General features: G+C 40.1%; 3 protein-coding genes across 3 annotated transcripts; 2 read left to right on the top strand and 1 right to left on the bottom strand.

The window, feature by feature from the left end:
• The first annotated feature begins 415 nt into the window (after positions 1 to 415).
• Positions 416 to 2,836, top strand: LOC127758128 (protein SPIRAL1-like 3). The gene is made up of 3 exons (XM_052283753.1): positions 416 to 557; positions 1,752 to 1,997; positions 2,440 to 2,836. The coding sequence occupies exons 2-3, from the start codon at positions 1,779 to 1,781 to the stop codon at positions 2,524 to 2,526; spliced, it is 306 nt and encodes a 101-aa protein (XP_052139713.1). The 5' UTR covers positions 416 to 557; positions 1,752 to 1,778; the 3' UTR covers positions 2,527 to 2,836.
• Positions 2,837 to 4,860: 2,024 nt separating this feature from the next.
• On the bottom strand, positions 4,861 to 5,496 carry LOC127756772 (uncharacterized). Its single transcript, XM_052282145.1, has 2 exons — positions 5,372 to 5,496; positions 4,861 to 5,143 (listed from the first exon to the last, which is right to left on the bottom strand). The coding sequence occupies exons 1-2, from the start codon at positions 5,494 to 5,496 to the stop codon at positions 4,861 to 4,863; spliced, it is 408 nt and encodes a 135-aa protein (XP_052138105.1).
• A 4,139-nt stretch (positions 5,497 to 9,635) lies between these two features.
• On the top strand, positions 9,636 to 15,744 carry LOC127756627 (MADS-box transcription factor 20). The gene is made up of 8 exons (XM_052281977.1): positions 9,636 to 10,034; positions 13,478 to 13,562; positions 13,707 to 13,771; positions 14,539 to 14,638; positions 14,744 to 14,785; positions 14,874 to 14,912; positions 15,057 to 15,169; positions 15,275 to 15,744. Exons 1-8 carry the CDS (start codon positions 9,844 to 9,846, stop codon positions 15,378 to 15,380), a joined length of 741 nt encoding a protein of 246 aa, XP_052137937.1. The 5' UTR covers positions 9,636 to 9,843; the 3' UTR covers positions 15,381 to 15,744.
• The last annotated feature ends 235 nt before the right edge of the window (positions 15,745 to 15,979 follow it).

The raw sequence follows: 15,979 nt of genomic DNA, 5'->3' as shown, positions 1-15,979 counted from the left end.
ATCCGTGGGGTATATAAAAATAGGACATCATGCTCTGGTGTTGGGCTCAACCAACTACAAAGGTCCGAATAATGAATAATGAATAATGCATGTCATAAACTTGAGTCAATAGTCATGTAACTCTTTGCCAAGTTCAGATGGAGATTCACAAATAGGATCCGAAAATTGTGTTTTCTTTATCCAGTGTTGGTTTTCATTAGTGTGTGCTTGCTTAAGGTTTGGTTAGAGTGTAGTTCTATTAAAGCTTTTGAACGATTTTTTAAATAATAGGCTGTAGCTCTTTGCGCAAAGACCGGAATGATATTCCATTATCTAAATTGTAAAAATTAACTTGTTGTGCGATGGAGGAAGCATTAGAATTTCGCACAAACACAGGGACCTCACCGCAAAAACGCACCTTCCTTCTCCTCCACTACTAAATAATGGCGGCCGCCGACCGAATCGCAGCAGCGAGCAGCGATCCCACTCCTCCTCCTCCTCCCCTTGTTCGTCGTCTCCGCGGAATCGATCGCGCCGCGCGCCCACGCCCTTCCTCCCTCCCGGATCCGGCGCGTAAGGTGCGTGCCCTTCCCGAATCCGCGTCCCCACCCCGCGGGCCGTTTCGAGCCCCCCGATTCGGTGGAGATTTCGCGGAAATCCTTGTGAATCTTGGGGATTCTGGTGATGCGATGATGATGATGATGATGTTAGAGGTCTAGGACGGTTTGCGGGATTGAGCGAATGCGCGGTGGATTGGATTGGATTAGGGTGTTAAGAGGCTTTTGGCCAAATTTTGTGCCCGCCTCACTGTGATGCAAATCTTAGCTCCGTGATTCGATGGTTTTTGGGTTTGATCCGTTTGATGCTTTGATTTTACTATTTTGATGTTGTGGAATGCAGATTAGGTGCAGAAATTCGCTGTGTTCTTTTTTTTTTTTCATTTCTGATGAGTTGTGTGCAGGGAAGATGCTAGTTATAGCAAACGGACGGAATGATTTGGATTATCGGTGCAAATCATTGCGCATGTTTGGATCACGCATGGAATCTTTGTTGTGACACTATCTTGCGCTCGCTTTGTTCCAAACGCAGCGCTATTATTGGAGAATTTTATAGTGTGATGTTTCCTACTACCATCTGTGACCGTGACTATAATCAAATGGTTGTTGAGGTGGATACGTCGGCAGGCTGTACCTAACTAAGTTGATCTGCATAATTGGAATGTTCTTGATATTATCAACACAACTACATCGAGATACATAAAAAAGAGGAAAATGCCATACAAGTTCTGTATAGATATTCATTAATCTGTTTAGATAATTAGTTCATTTTGTAAGAAAAAAGAAACTGAGCGTAAGGAAGTGGTTGCTAAATTTACGGTTTCCATTTTTACACGTTAGGTATGCCATGTATTATGACCTATGCAATTTCCCATTTATGTTTGAGATAGTGTATTGATAGTCAAATGCTCTAAAGCCTCTAACATGTCGTGGTGCTTGACCACTTACACGCCACATTGTTGTTATGCTGTCCAATAAGATGTTCATGCATTCCAACCTGTGAGCCTAGGAAACAGACAAATTAGATGACGACAACTGAATTTCTTCTTTTCTTTAGGGTTTGTACAGGCAAACAAACTTAGCACCAATTATATTCACCTTTTGTCTTAAATGTCTGCTATTTTCTAAAGTTTTGCAGTTGGCCTTATGTATGTTTGAGATTTAATTAGTTCTTTGAGAATAACACTCGTTTTGTATCTGAAACTAATTTTGCAGAGTAATTGACCTTTGAAGTTCTATAAGATGGGTCGTGGTGTTAGCAGCGGGGGTGGTCAGAGTTCCCTGGGCTACCTGTTTGGTGGTGGTGAAGCTCCGAAGTCAGCTGAGAAGCTTGCTCCAGTTCAAAAGCCTGCCTCTTCGTCCTCTGCAGAGAAGCTGAAAGAGATCCCAGCCGGTATTCAAAGTAGTAAGGCGAACAATTACATGAGGGCTGAAGGCCAAAACTGTGGAAATTTCCTTACGGTTAGTGTCCACTTTCCATTATAAAAACTTCAATTAGGGTTACTATCCACTTATGGTTAGCATCAATAATTGAATGCTAGTGGAAATACGAACCTTACTGCAATAATGTCTTTTGGGGGGGCATTTTGATAAGTAGTAGTTGATCAGGAATTCTAGGGGAGTTCCTTAAGTAGAAACTCATTATTTCAGGTTGGCACTTTTGCCTTAACTCAGTAATTTTACAAATTTCTGCATGTGAATATTACCATCTCATGCTGTCTTGAAGAAATATCCATTTTGTACTCATTTAACTCTCAGACTGTACATTGTCTGGTCTGAAACGTGCTAAGATGCCTTACGTAACACACAAGCTCACTTCGTAAGCATTTTGCAATTGATCTTACTTGCATTGCGTCCGATTTGAGGCTTTATGCTGACATTTCTTTCCCTTTTGTTTGCACAGGACCGTCCGTCAACCAAGGTGCAGGCTGCTCCAGGCGGTGGTTCATCACTTGACTATCTCTTCAGTGGCAACAAGGATGGCAAGTGACGGTCACTCTGCTGTCCGGTTTACCATGAGCTCTGGACGAAAGGTTTCTGCTCAACAAAAGCATGTTTTCCCATGGGTAACTAACTATCCAATGTATCTGCTCATGGTATGTCACAGAAACTGTTGTTATGTATGCATGTGTCTGTGCTTATTCTGTGTTGATGTATGCGTGTGCTTATCAGCAGCTACTTGTGCAATGAACTGATGGTATGTTCATCCTGTTGCATGTTAGTTCATGGAACCGGGTCTTTATGCTAACATTAATGTGCTTGCTTCTTTAATGTATAATAACTGTGTTCTAGTTGTGTCATACCCCTCGGATTGGACATGGTTGTGGTTTGATGCTCATTGTTGAAGCAAGAAATGTCTCTGTTCTGGGTGGCATATTTGTGATATGTTTTCCACATGACCCATGTTCTGTGTGTTTGCTGCTTTAATGTGTAATAACTGTGTTCTAGTTGTGTCGTACACTCGTACCCATTAGATTGGACATGGTTGTTGTTTGATGCTCATTGTTGAAGCAAGAAATGTCTGTGTTATTGGAGGCATATTTGTGATATATTTTTCTACATGCATGACCCATGTTCTTTGTGGCGTTTTAGTTCTGTTCTGTATTTGCTGAAACGGTGAAGATCAAGTAGTTATCTGAAATCTAGAGCTGGTGAGTTACTTGGCTTTAGTTTACCCACTACACCAGTCAAAACAAATTTGTTATCCATTGCAAATTAAGTGTAGTTTTTATTTTGCGAAGAAAATTAAGTGTTACATTATGATATTTCGAAAGCTATATTTCCGGACCTTAAGATCAGGATTCATATCTACTGATGGCCTTGACTTGCAGTACTTCAGTGCCAGCCACATTTTGACAAATTCCAATGCAATGTTGGCCTAAAAATTATCTTGGAACAAACAGGATGGTGAATTTTTCTAAAAATATTTCACAAACTTTCAATGCATGATTGCATAAAAGATAAAGGTATTTCTGGATGATAAGATGGTGAAAAATGAAGTTATTTTGATTAATCTTTCTCACCACCACAATTTGCCACGTCATCAGAATAATCAGAGCCGTTACATGCAGCATACATCTAAAGTAGTGAAAGGATTAATCTTTCTCACCACCATAATTTGCCACGTCATCAGAATAATAAGAGCCGTTAGATGCAGCATGCATTCAATAGATAACAGCGGATCTAGAGAGGATGGGCCGGTAAAAGATGACTCATCAGGTCGGATTCAGGACTCAGACTCAGGAGTCTTCGGAAAGGATTAGAGAAAGAAAGCAAGGATTAGAGAAAGAAAGAAGACCTATAGTCAAATGGAAACGGAAGGTCATGTATTCTCTCCATGCATCAAAGTTATACCTATTTCACCTTTGAGTTTTTTCAAATAAGTTGTTTCTATTTGTAGGCTTTATGCATTCAAGACTTAAATAAAGAGATAAATTAAATGTTTAATTAGAACCCAAGGAGTCACTTAAGCACTCATTGGTTGCATGCTTGCACTCACTCCTTGATTTTGTAACAACCAGGATGATTCGATTTCTCCTTCTCTTGGTGACAAAAGTAATAGGTAGTATAACTTTTATGGATAGAGGGAATACTAAGCAAGCTTCCCGGTATTAGCTAGATAGACCATAGCTATTGCGATTACGCATGATGTAATTAGATTAGCAAGGAAGTTAGTCAATTTTAAGTGTTTTTAAGGCATTAGAGACAAAGTTGACACTGGTTATTTTATGATTGAGAGTAAAATATTTGAAAATATGAAAAATATTATTGCAAGGCAATAACATGATTAACAAAAATAGAATAATAGGATATATAAACAAAGGTAAAAGATAGGAGGATCAAAATTATTGAATAAAAGAAGAAAAAAGTATGTATTCAAGCAAATTATGATTCAAGTGGAAAAACATGATTAAATTTTTAATCTTAATGCCCATGGTAAATTACCTACGGTAAGAGTTGTAATTGATATGCGAATTTCTAAATTATGAAAGATTCACACAATTACCACTCTAGACCGATTGCTTTTCTTAATACCACTTTCAATCATTTACCAAATAAAAAATGGTTTTAAGATATTGAACATGTCAACAAATGTATATTAATATTATTTCTTGATCATTTACAAGCACAAAAAATAGGCAAAATTTGCCACAGGACATCCAAAAATCATGTAATTAGCTAGAAGACACCCAAAAAAGGCGACACTGCCAATGGACACTATAAAATTTGTGCAATTAGCTATAGGACACCCGAGGTAATATTTTATTATTTTCAGTGAAAAAGAGGAGAGAGAAATTTTAAAAGGACGGAAATGCCCTCAGCCTCAGTACCTGAAATCCCCATCCAACTTCAACTGCGGCGGCGGCTTCGGCTGGTTGCGGTGTTGGGAAGCGACGGCGGTGGTGATGGCTCGGCCGGTCATGGCGCACCAGGAGCTCGCCGCACTGCAGGAGCTCGCCGTGCACGCCGCGAACTCTGGTGAAGGCGCCACGCCGCCGCCGTGGTGCGTCTCGAAGCTGAGCCCCACGGCGCCGTTGCCGCCGCCGCAGGACGCGGTCTGCAGGTCCTGTTCTCCACCGACCCATCGCCATGGATCCACCTCAAACCTGCACACACATCAACAAGAAACCAATCAACGGCAACAAATCGATCGAATGCAATGCACAAATCACAATGGCGATGGAGCCGCTCGCCACCACCACCCACTGCTGCAGCCGCTCTGCAACGCTGCCGCCGCCGCCACGGCGCAGAGCTCGGCCAAGTCCGCGCCACCGACGCCGCAGCCGCACCAGCAGTTGCCCGCCGCCGCCGCGCACCTATCCGCCACGACGCACCTGTCCGTCGCGCCGTGCATATGGTGGCCGTCGCGCCTCGCCGTCGCTGGCGGTGAGACCCTGGCGGAGCGCCGCCGCTTTTTCTGCTGCGCGCTGAGCTGTCCCAGCTCGGGCCGTCGCTCCATTCCTCCGCTCCGCCACGTGCGTGAGGAAGAAGAGGATAGGAGAGAGATGTGGACCCCACTTATGATTAGCAAATAGTAATCACCCTACTAATTACGAATAAATTAGTCCATGACTCGTGGGCCCAGGTGGTTAAAAACCTATTAAAAATTAGATTAAACATAGGCTGTCCATGACATGTGGGACCCACCGGTATTTAAAGAAGGAAAGAGAAAGGGCAATCCGGGCATTTAGATAAATATCTCACCTTTTTTTGACCCGAAAATAATAAAATAATGCGACCGGTGTCCTATGGCAGTGTCCATCAGCCATGTCACGTTTTCGCAGTGTCTCTCAGCCAATTACACGTTTTTTACGTGTCCTGTGGCAAATTTTGCCAAAAATAAAAACCCATTCATAATGCATTCATAGCATTGTGGTACATTTCTTGCAATTGATTATGAATAACCACTACTACGAAAATCATCTTTCGTGGCGGCCATTTTGGGTTTTCTCTGGCGGAAATTGCAGCCGCCACAAAGCAAAGGGCAGAGAAAATATCAATATTCGCTAGCGGTTATCGGCCGCTAGCGATAATCATTTTTTGCTGGCGGTTGTGTTATACCGGCCGCCAGCAAAAATCGATTTTCGCTGGCGGCTGTGTTATATCGACCGTCAACGATAATCAATTTTCGCTAGCGGCTGTGTTATACCGGCCGCCAGCGATAATTAATTTTGAGATAAAAAAAAACCGTATGAAGTTGTCCTCCAGCCGCCAGCAAAAGCCCCATGCTGCTAAGCATCCCAAATCCACATCCCCAAATCTCAAATCCATAACAATTCAAATCCACATCAAATCCAACCATCCAACCTTAAAAGAATACTACATCAATTTCTCACTTCATTCTTAACAAACAAACATCAATACATGCATATATGAAACATCAATACAAACATAAAATGGAGAAATTCATCAAAATCGTCGTCGTCCGCCTGCCATCGCTGCCGCGGCGGCCGCCCCCTCCCTCCGGCTAGATCTGGGAGAGGGAGAGGGAGAGGGAGAGGGAAGGGAGGAGGAGGCCCTCCAGTCGTCGTCACCAGTCGCTGTGGTCGTCGTCGTCGTCGTGGCCCGGCCCGTTGTCGTCGTCGTGGTGGTGGTCGCCGTGCTCGTTGTCGTCGTCGTGGCCCGGCCCATCGTTGTTGTCGTTGTCGTGGTACGACGGCGGCGGATCCGGCCTCCCTGCGGCCCGGCGGCGGTGGATCCGGCCTCCCCGCCTGCGCCCGAGAGCCATCGCCCGCCGCGCTCGAGCGCCGCCACCCCGCCACGCCCGAGAGCCGCCGCCCCGCCGCGCCCGAGCGCTGCCGCCAGGTCCGCCTGTCGTCGCTGCCGCGGCGGCCGCCGCTTCCTCCCTCCGGCTAGATCTGGGAAAGGGAGAGGGACGGGATGGGAGGGGAGGGGAGAGAGGTGAGGTGGAGATGAGAAAGAGATAGAGAGGAGAGATGAATGCAGTGGGTGGGTGGGTGAAATTGCTTTTAAATGCGTGGGTGGGTGATGCTGTGAAGGAATCGATCTGTGAGCTGTGCTTTTCGCTGGTGGATCTGTTTTTTCGCTGGCGGATCTCTTTAGTACCCGCCAGCGAAAACACTGATTTATGCTAGCGAACATTTAAGAGGTCCGCCTCGAAAAATATAGTATTTTTTATGGCGGACCTATTAATATGGCCGCCAGCGAAAATTAGTTTTCGCCGGCGGCCCGTGACCCCCCACCCCCTCAATTTTCTACGCTGGCGGTTTTTGCTTGTAGTCGCCATGAAAAATATTTTCCAAACGCCATGAAAAATCGTTTCTCTAGTAGTGAACCTTAAACATGTGATTCTTTTGTAAAATTTATATACAATAAGTACAAAATTATCTATAAACAAACTCTTAGCTTTGGGGTTCGCATCAAGGTGAGTATAGTAAAAATGAATTTACTATAACAAATGCACTGGTAGGTTATACTAAATGTTGTAAAATTTATTTAGCATATGTATGCAAAATTGACGATAAATATAGAGGGTGTCATGGTCCTTCTTCTTAGTGGCATATGCCATAGTCCACCTATAGAAATTGAAAAAAAGTCATGATGGTCACGCAACGCGTGATGAATGTGGCTAGTAAAATGATGAAAAATGAAGCTAGTTTGGAATGGGGGAGTGTACTAAAATATAATATAACTTGAGTTTAAATTTTATCCCAAATATAATAACATAGTACTTTTAAAATGTGACTTTTACAATTTAACAACTCGATCATACTACCTCTATTAACATTTTGGCTTTATTATATTCTCAACTAGTGAGGGTTCATATCTCACCCATCCTTAAAAAAACAATAAAGTAGTACTACCCCATCTCAAAATAACTACTTTCTCCGTCCTAAAATGTACTCCCCCATTGCATAAAAAACCAATCTAGTACTGGTTGTGACACATCCAAGCTAGTATAATGAATCTGGACATACCTCTGTCCAGATTCATTGTACTAGAATATGTCACATCTAGTCCTAGATTCTTTTTTTAGGACGGAGGGAATAAGTATTTTTGGGATTGACATGGGTATTAAGAAAGTAGATAGAGATGATTGGAGAAGGGCTATGATTGGTGGAGAAGAGAAAATATGTGAAGAGAATGGTTGTGATTGGTTGACAGTGAAGGGTAGGTGGAGAAATGGTTTCATTTTGGGACAATAACAAATAGCTATTCTAAAAAGATAAAATTTGAATAAGATGAATTTTTTTTAATTGAGAGAGTAATTGGGGTAAGATGAAGAGAAATTTGAATGAGATAGGATTGAAGTGACAAGTACTAGTACTCTAGAATTGCATGCACTGATTTGAAAATAAATTTAGATTCTGAAATTGTGCTTACTCCTTTCGTAAAAAAAACTAACCTATGATTAGATGTAGCATATCCTTACAACAAATTTGTACATGAACTTATCCAAATTCATTGTATTAGGATATATCACATCCAATAGTAGATTTATTTTTTTTTAACAGAGGGAGTATTTGAGATGGAGGCAGTACATGACTAATGACATCTCTCTGTTGCTTTTTTTTTTTCAAACAATAAAAATTTCTACAAGTGATGTTGAATCCTGTTGTACTCCCTCTTTTCCATAAAATCAATCTAAAATGGATGGAATGTAAGTATGTGAATGAATCTAATATAGTTTTGTACCACGTTGCGTGGTGGCTGAAAGGATAACACCAGACATGGGGACAGACATACATACTACTACTAGTACTCCCTCCGTAAAAGAAAAGAACAAATCTAAGATTGGATGTGATATTTTCTAGAACAACGAATAATAAAAGCTTGTCCAGATTTATTATACTAGGAAATGTCTCATCAAATACTAGATTGGTTTTTTTTTACGGAGAAAATATTTAATTATTATAGATTACCATGTTCAATCTTTTCATCAACAACAAAAATGTCAATGGAGTAATCGACGGCAATCCCCGGCAGCTATAGGCCTTGTTTAGTTCCCAAATTTTTTTTCCCTAAAAACACTACATCGAATCTTTGGACACATGATAGCATTAAATATAGATAAAAAACCAATTGCAAAAGTTTATATGGAAATCGCGAGACAAATCTTTTGAGCCTAATTAGTCCATAATTAGCCATAAGTGCTATACATTAACCCCACATGTGCTAATGACGGATTAATTAGGCTTAATAAATTCGTCTCGCGGTTTCCAGGCGAGTTATGAAATTAGTTTTTTTATTCGTGTCTGAAAACCCTCTTCCGACATCCGGTCAAACGTCCGATGTGGCACCCAGAAATTTTCTTTTCGCGATTTAAACACATATATAATAGTAGAGTCAAAATATGCCAAGTTGGAATGAAAACTTTGCATGTCACTTTATTAATTATTCCACTCAATTGAGAATCTGAAACATACATAGTATTTATTATTATAGGGGTGTTCCCATGTTCAATAATCTTTTCATCAACGAGTACAATGTCAATATGGATCAGTAATCGACGGCAAGACCGGGGCAGGCAGCTAGGCCGGGGAAGAAAGGAATCTGCGCTGCAGTAGCACTCTCTGACCTGTGGGCCCCCTACCCCCCTCACCTCTCTCCAACGTACCCACACAGCGTCCCACCTCGCCGCCGGAGCCAATGAGAGATCGACGACGATCGACGTCTACCAGTCCACGAACGAGTACAATTCGCCATAAATAAATAGGGCGCCACATCCCTCAGCTCGATCCCCTAGCTCTCGATCGGCTGCAAGAAGCTATAGCTAGCCTAGCTCATCTCGCCGGAGAAGAAGCTAAGGCAGCAGGCAGAGAGAGAGAGAGAGAGAGAGAGATAGATGATGGGGAGGGGGAAGGTGCAGGTGCGGCGGATCGAGAACGAGGTGAGCCGGCAGGTGACCTTCTCCAAGCGGCGGCCGGGGCTGCTCAAGAAGGCCCACGAGATCGCCGTCCTCTGCGACGTCGACGTCGCCGCCATCGTCTTCTCCGCCAAGGGCAACCTCTTCCACTACGCCTCCTCCCACACCACGTACCTATATTATTATACCCTATCTACTCTCTCTCTCTCCCATCTGCTCATCACTATCACTACTCCTGCTGCATTTTCCACACAATATACATACAAAAACAAAAGCAGTAGATATATATATACTTCAGCTCAATATGATGGATTATTTCAGAAACATTTAAGTTTCTCTCTCTCTCTCTCTTTTCCCTGGCATGCATCGTCCATGTATATATCAGATTAAAAGATGATCAAGAATGCAATGAGAAAAAAATATATATAACAACCCGTGTACACCTGTGAGTTTACAAATATAAGCATTTTAAGCATTCATAATTTATCCATCCATAAATGTAAGTGTTACAGGATATACTACTTATTATATCTATCACCCTTCTTTCAAACTTCCTCCGGATGCATATCGATCCCTCATTCAACAAGGGATATTTTAGTCGCTAAACAAATTAGAAATACCTATATTAATTCATCGATAGAGGGGGAGTTAGCAAGTACTCCCTCCGTCCCACAATGCTGGTCGTCCGAGGAATGTAGAGAAAAAAATTGCTCTGGACGAAACTTACCAGGATGCCTCAAAACATTAGTTGCAGTAGTCATTTCAACACAACTACACCAGCCACATAATGGTGCCATAAACCTAATTTGAATGCTTTGGCACCTAGAAATTTGACAGGATCACTAGATGGTGCCACTTTTCTGCGCCATTATTACTGCCGATGGGGGATTACAACGTCAACCATTCTGGGATATTTGTTAGCCAGTAAAACGATCTCCTTTGTGGGAGGGAGGAAGTAGACATTGTACACTTCATAGAACAACATTATCCATAGAGATTCTCCTTACTATGTTGTACCACCGGTAAGTACACGGCAATAATTTGCTGAGCCAGCTTTATTTCCTCTTATGGGAACTGTTATACCTGGCCCAGGGGTACTATTTTTGGTAGATGCATGTCGGCCCTATTCTTCTCTTGTCCTAGTATCTATGATTTTTCGTGCCTAATTTTGATTGTCGTCTTATTTAGAAAAAAATTAAAAACATAAGTCACACATAAGGTACTTATCATGTTTTATCATCTTATAACAATAAAAATACTAATTATAAAAAAATTTTAAAACGAGACGGATAGAGTAGTATTAATGGATGTACTCACTGTCCTAACTTGTTCCTGTTTCTGCTATTGCTACAGCAGTGTACTGTTTCTGCTGCTGAGCAGTAGAGATTCTTTATCTCTTGGGCTCTCTTAATTTTCTATTTTCTAAATTTTAAAATAAAGCTGTCTACAAATTATATTTTTGAAATAAATATTTTTTTTGCCACGCTACTCGAAGTGACATGTCAGTACTATCTATTATGCCATTGTCTGTGAGAACTCCTGTATGTGAATAGGAGTACGACGTGTGTAGTCACTATATTTGAATAGGAGTAGTCACTATATGTGGATAGGAGTGACATTTATTATCTATGTAGCGGCATTGTCCCGCTACTACATGAATGAATATAGCGTGACTAATAGTTTTCGCTTCAAAAAATTACAATAAGATTAAAATTGGTTAATACTTATAAAAATAATTTTGAAGAAATTCTAATGAATACTCTCTCCGTCCCATTTTAAGTGCAGTTGTGGGTTTCCATATTCAACCTTCTGTCTTATTTGAAATTTTATTAGTAGTATCTTTATTGTTATTAGATGATAAGACATGAATAATACTTTATGCCTGACTTATTATTTTTATTTTTTGTCATAAATTTGTTAAATAAAACAGACGATACTAAAATCGCACTTAAAATGGAATAGATGGATTACTTCCTACTCCCTTGTCTGTCAAATCTCCACGGTTCACACTCACACCGACTCAATAGTAGTAGTAACAAGAGAGCAGTTCAGTTCTCAGAAAAAAAAAGAAAGAAAAAACAAGAGAGCATTTCAGCCACATAAGAAAGGTGAAACATCCGTACTGACATAAAAATGACTATATACCTCAAGATAAAATCGTACGTCCTTTTAGATGTGTTATTTTCTCTCTCTGTTTTCTCATTGGCTGAACAGCTTTTGACTTGTCTACCGATAATACCATACTCCCTCCGTCCTAAAAAAAGCTAACTTAAAAGAAAATGTGATCCCTTCTAATACTACGAATCTATACAAATAGCTGTTCAGATTTGTTGTTGTAGAGGAGAGGGAGGAGAGGGAGTACCGTCCTTTTAGTTTAGATGTGTTATTTTCTCTCTCTATTTTTCTCATTGGCAGGAACAGCCTTTTGACTTGTCTACGGCAATGCACAAATAGTAATCAATATAATCTAATCATATCTTTTAATGATAGGAACAATTGTTTGCACAGTATTGATATATGTATAATTTTTTCATGTCATTTCAGATCATATACATGAAACTCATAATCAACCTTCTATTCTGTTGATTTATATAATTAATAATTTGAATCTGTAGACAATCCAGATCATGCTATATGGAGTATAACATTATTAATTGCCTCTTTGTAAATAACCATTATCAGAACTATATATTCATCTTCAAACTTTGATCACTACTCGTTCTTTAAAAGACAAATACTTAAAAATGTATTATCAAAGTGTGCCGCATTAATCGTGAAATAGTTTTTGTTTATCATAGTCTAACCATTTGCAAGATATTAGATGCATCCTCTTGTTTTCTCTCAATCCCTCCAACTCAACTCAAATTGTACTCAGTGATGCTATTCCTTTTACACAATTAATTGCCTGATGTTACACTTACACACTTACACACCATTGTTTACGCCCTAACGAAACTAATGGGTAGTGCACGTAAAACGAAGCGACTCATTAGTGTATAATTAATTAAGTATTTAGTTTTTTTTAAAAAAGGGATTAATATGATTTTTTTAAAACTACTTTCATGTAATTTTTTTTAAAAAAATGTACTGTTTAATAGTTTAGGAAGCGTGCGCGTGAAAAACGAGAGGAAGGAAGTTGGGAACCGAAGTAACAAACACAACCTTAATCCAATCAAACCAAGGCCACCCCGTGAATGTTCACTGCATACGCATAGCACTATTCACATGAGACAGACCCATGGCTGGGCCTACCAACCGTCACATATTGATCTGGAAGGACATGCACTATTCAGCGCGTGTGAGATGCCCAATCAATGAACTAACTGAAATTGATGTAGATAATATAGTATAAAGTACCTAGGTTTGGCTATTGTTGAGCAAAAGCCAAAATTCTATTCTATTATCTAAAAAAATTTCTATTCTATTATATTATCATTAGTGAAGTGAGTGTACTCACTATCCAACTATAGCTAATTAGGGTCTGTTCATTTAGTTGCCACTTTCGATTCATTAATATTCATGTGTGAGGGCGGGAATATTGTAAACATTTTAAGTTAGTTTTTTTATTAGATGAAATATATCCTAATAATTGATTTTCGTATTTTATTGATAGTATGGAGCGAATCCTTGAGAAGTATGACAGACACGAGTTATTATCTGAAGGAAATAATGTGATTGAAGAGTTCCCTGAGCTGGAGGTGTGTACGTAGGAAGGGGAAATGTTCATCATAACATTTGTACATTCATCCTGTATAAATATGCACTACATTATATATCACTATATCTGTTCAATGTATAGGTAGTAAACAATTCTTAGTTTACATCTTCTGTGTTCTGTGCAGGGAAGCATGAGCTATGACCACATCAAGCTGAGGGGCAAGATTGAAGCTCTAAAAAAGAGCCAAAGGTAACAAAAAATCTAGACAAAACTAATAGCTCTTCAATTTTTCCCTTTTCTGTATTTAACAAATCAACTGGCCTTCCCAATGTAGTATGCCGTGTTAGTTTCAATATACAGAAAATAGGAACTAGTATCTGTGGATACCCAAAATATGCTACATATTTCTGTAAACTTTTATTGATTTATTAGTAAGTATATATTAATTAATCAAGAAGAGGAATATTTTAAAAAAATTAAACCCTGCAACATACTCTTCTGGGAAGTGATCAATTAATCTTTTTTACCTAGTGGGAAAGGACGATCATATTATTTTTAGCTCGATAATTTATCGACACATATACTTTATTGAACATTGTTTCAGCTCAGCATGCTGAATATATATGGCCTTGAATCAATGCATTAGTCTGAAAAAAAAAGGTGCAAAGCATCTTTCTTTAATAAAAATGTAAGTGCAAAGTATCTTTATCTTCTTGAATCTTGGTACTAGCTAGACAGTGGATTCTTTATTGATGGCTCAAGTTTGTCACTGTCAATACAACCGGTAAAATATTACAATCAATAAAACCTTTTTTTTAAATTAAAAATGTCATATATGTCCATCTAGTTTGATCTAATATATGGATGTGGCTCAAAAGCTGTCTGGGAATCAGTGGACAAATGCTAAAACGCAGACACCTATTCTTGTCAAATGTATATCTCCTTTGTACTTGTGATGCCCTAGTTGTTGGCAGGATAGGGACCTCATGCTCTCATACTTGTCATCCATGGCTCAGGAATCTTATGGGGCAGGAACTTGACTCGCTGACACTGCAAGATATCCAGCAGCTTGAGAACCAGATAGACACTTCTCTGAATAACATAAGATCAAGAAAGGTACAAACACACACACACTGAACTTATAGAACTACAAAAATATGTTTACTTGAGATGATCATATTGTGTGGTGTTGCTAATGGTTTTTAATTTGTAATGTTTTAGAACAATCTCTTGCTCAAGTCGATCGCCGAGCTCCGACAGAAGGCAAATGCTAAAAACCTTTTGATTCTTAAACTTGTAGGTGAAATGGTTATAAATCTTCTTAATGTTAGTCTTTTTTGTCTCTCTCCAGGAAAAGTTGCTGATGGAGAAAAACACTATTCTGGAGAAGGTATTCTGTTAATTTTACTGATGGAATGAGAAAGCATATCCTAATTATTTTCAGTTACCACTGCATGATTCACGTAGCTGTACTCAGCTCAACTGAACTGAATCACTAATTTTGTGTTAATTTGTCCATGTGAAAAAAAAAAAGAAAATTACTGAACTGGAGACACTGCATACAAGCATCAGGGCGTCACCCACTAAAGCTGCTGCTCCTCCTGCCTGCAATACTGCTGATGCATTTGTTCCCAACCTCAACATCTGGTGAGCCACACCATCCAACTGCCACCATGCAATGCTTGCCATGTTTGTTTCTTCAGATTCACCTCAACTGAAACTCTGATACCTGGCCATCAACTAAAACCGCAGCTGCGGCGATTCCGGCGAGCCGGAAACCGTGACGGCGCCACTTGGCTGGACCAGCAGCAACAATGGCTTGCCATGGTGGATGCTCCAGTCATCATCAAACGGCTAGAGCTAGAAGATGTTCAGATGAAATGGTCCCTGCAGCCATTGCATATGGTTGCTGAATAATGTCGTCCCAGATGGCTAGGCAAGCAAACTAGCTAGAACTTCCAGTTAGTGAGCAGTAGCAGTGGTAGTACCGTAGTAGTATCTCCCCCTTCTTAATCCCTAAGTAGATTGTAAGCATCTCCTATATATGCTGCTAGTTTGATGAATTTCCTGTGTTGTATTCAGCTGCATTGGGATCATTGATCAGCCATTTGGTCATGTCTCTCACTGGAACCAATGTGTCATGTCTGTCTTGCAATCACGACTTCGATCTGGTATTCTATTGGTCAGTCTTGTCTGAATTGTTTCACAGGCAAACAGAAAAGGCATACTTTTCTCCGTTGAAAATATAGCAACCTAATGTTAGATTAGACACAATCTCTTGTTCCTATCTATGGCCATGTTTAGTTCACACTAAACTTCTCCTAAACTTCTAACTTTCCATCACATCACATCACATCTAAAACTTTCCTACACACATAAACTCTCAACTTTTTTTTTCAAACTACCAACTTTCCCTAAACTTCTCCCCAATTCAGAAACTAAACACAGCTTATAGTT

This window comes from Oryza glaberrima, chromosome 12 (genome assembly GCF_000147395.1).
Source record: "Oryza glaberrima chromosome 12, OglaRS2, whole genome shotgun sequence".
In the NCBI taxonomy this organism is placed as follows: Eukaryota; Viridiplantae; Streptophyta; class Magnoliopsida; order Poales; family Poaceae; genus Oryza; species Oryza glaberrima.
This window is presented reverse-complemented; position numbering and strand designations above follow the sequence as displayed.

Excerpts from the sequence above, each read along its gene's own strand:
- LOC127758128 (XM_052283753.1), top strand. The coding sequence starts at position 1,779 with ATGGGTCGTGGTGTTAGCAGCGGGGGTGGTCAGAGTTCCCTGGGCTAC. Across the intron at positions 1,998-2,439 it reads ACTGTGGAAATTTCCTTACG|GACCGTCCGTCAACCAAGGT; the intron begins GTTAGTGTCCAC and ends TTGTTTGCACAG.
- LOC127756772 (XM_052282145.1), bottom strand. The coding sequence starts at position 5,496 with ATGGAGCGACGGCCCGAGCTGGGACAGCTCAGCGCGCAGCAGAAAAAG. Across the intron at positions 5,144-5,371 it reads ATGCACGGCGCGACGGACAG|GTTTGAGGTGGATCCATGGC; the intron begins GTGCGTCGTGGC and ends ATGTGTGTGCAG.
- LOC127756627 (XM_052281977.1), top strand. The coding sequence starts at position 9,844 with ATGATGGGGAGGGGGAAGGTGCAGGTGCGGCGGATCGAGAACGAGGTG. Across the intron at positions 10,035-13,477 it reads TACGCCTCCTCCCACACCAC|TATGGAGCGAATCCTTGAGA; the intron begins GTACCTATATTA and ends TTTTATTGATAG. Across the intron at positions 13,563-13,706 it reads AAGAGTTCCCTGAGCTGGAG|GGAAGCATGAGCTATGACCA; the intron begins GTGTGTACGTAG and ends TGTTCTGTGCAG.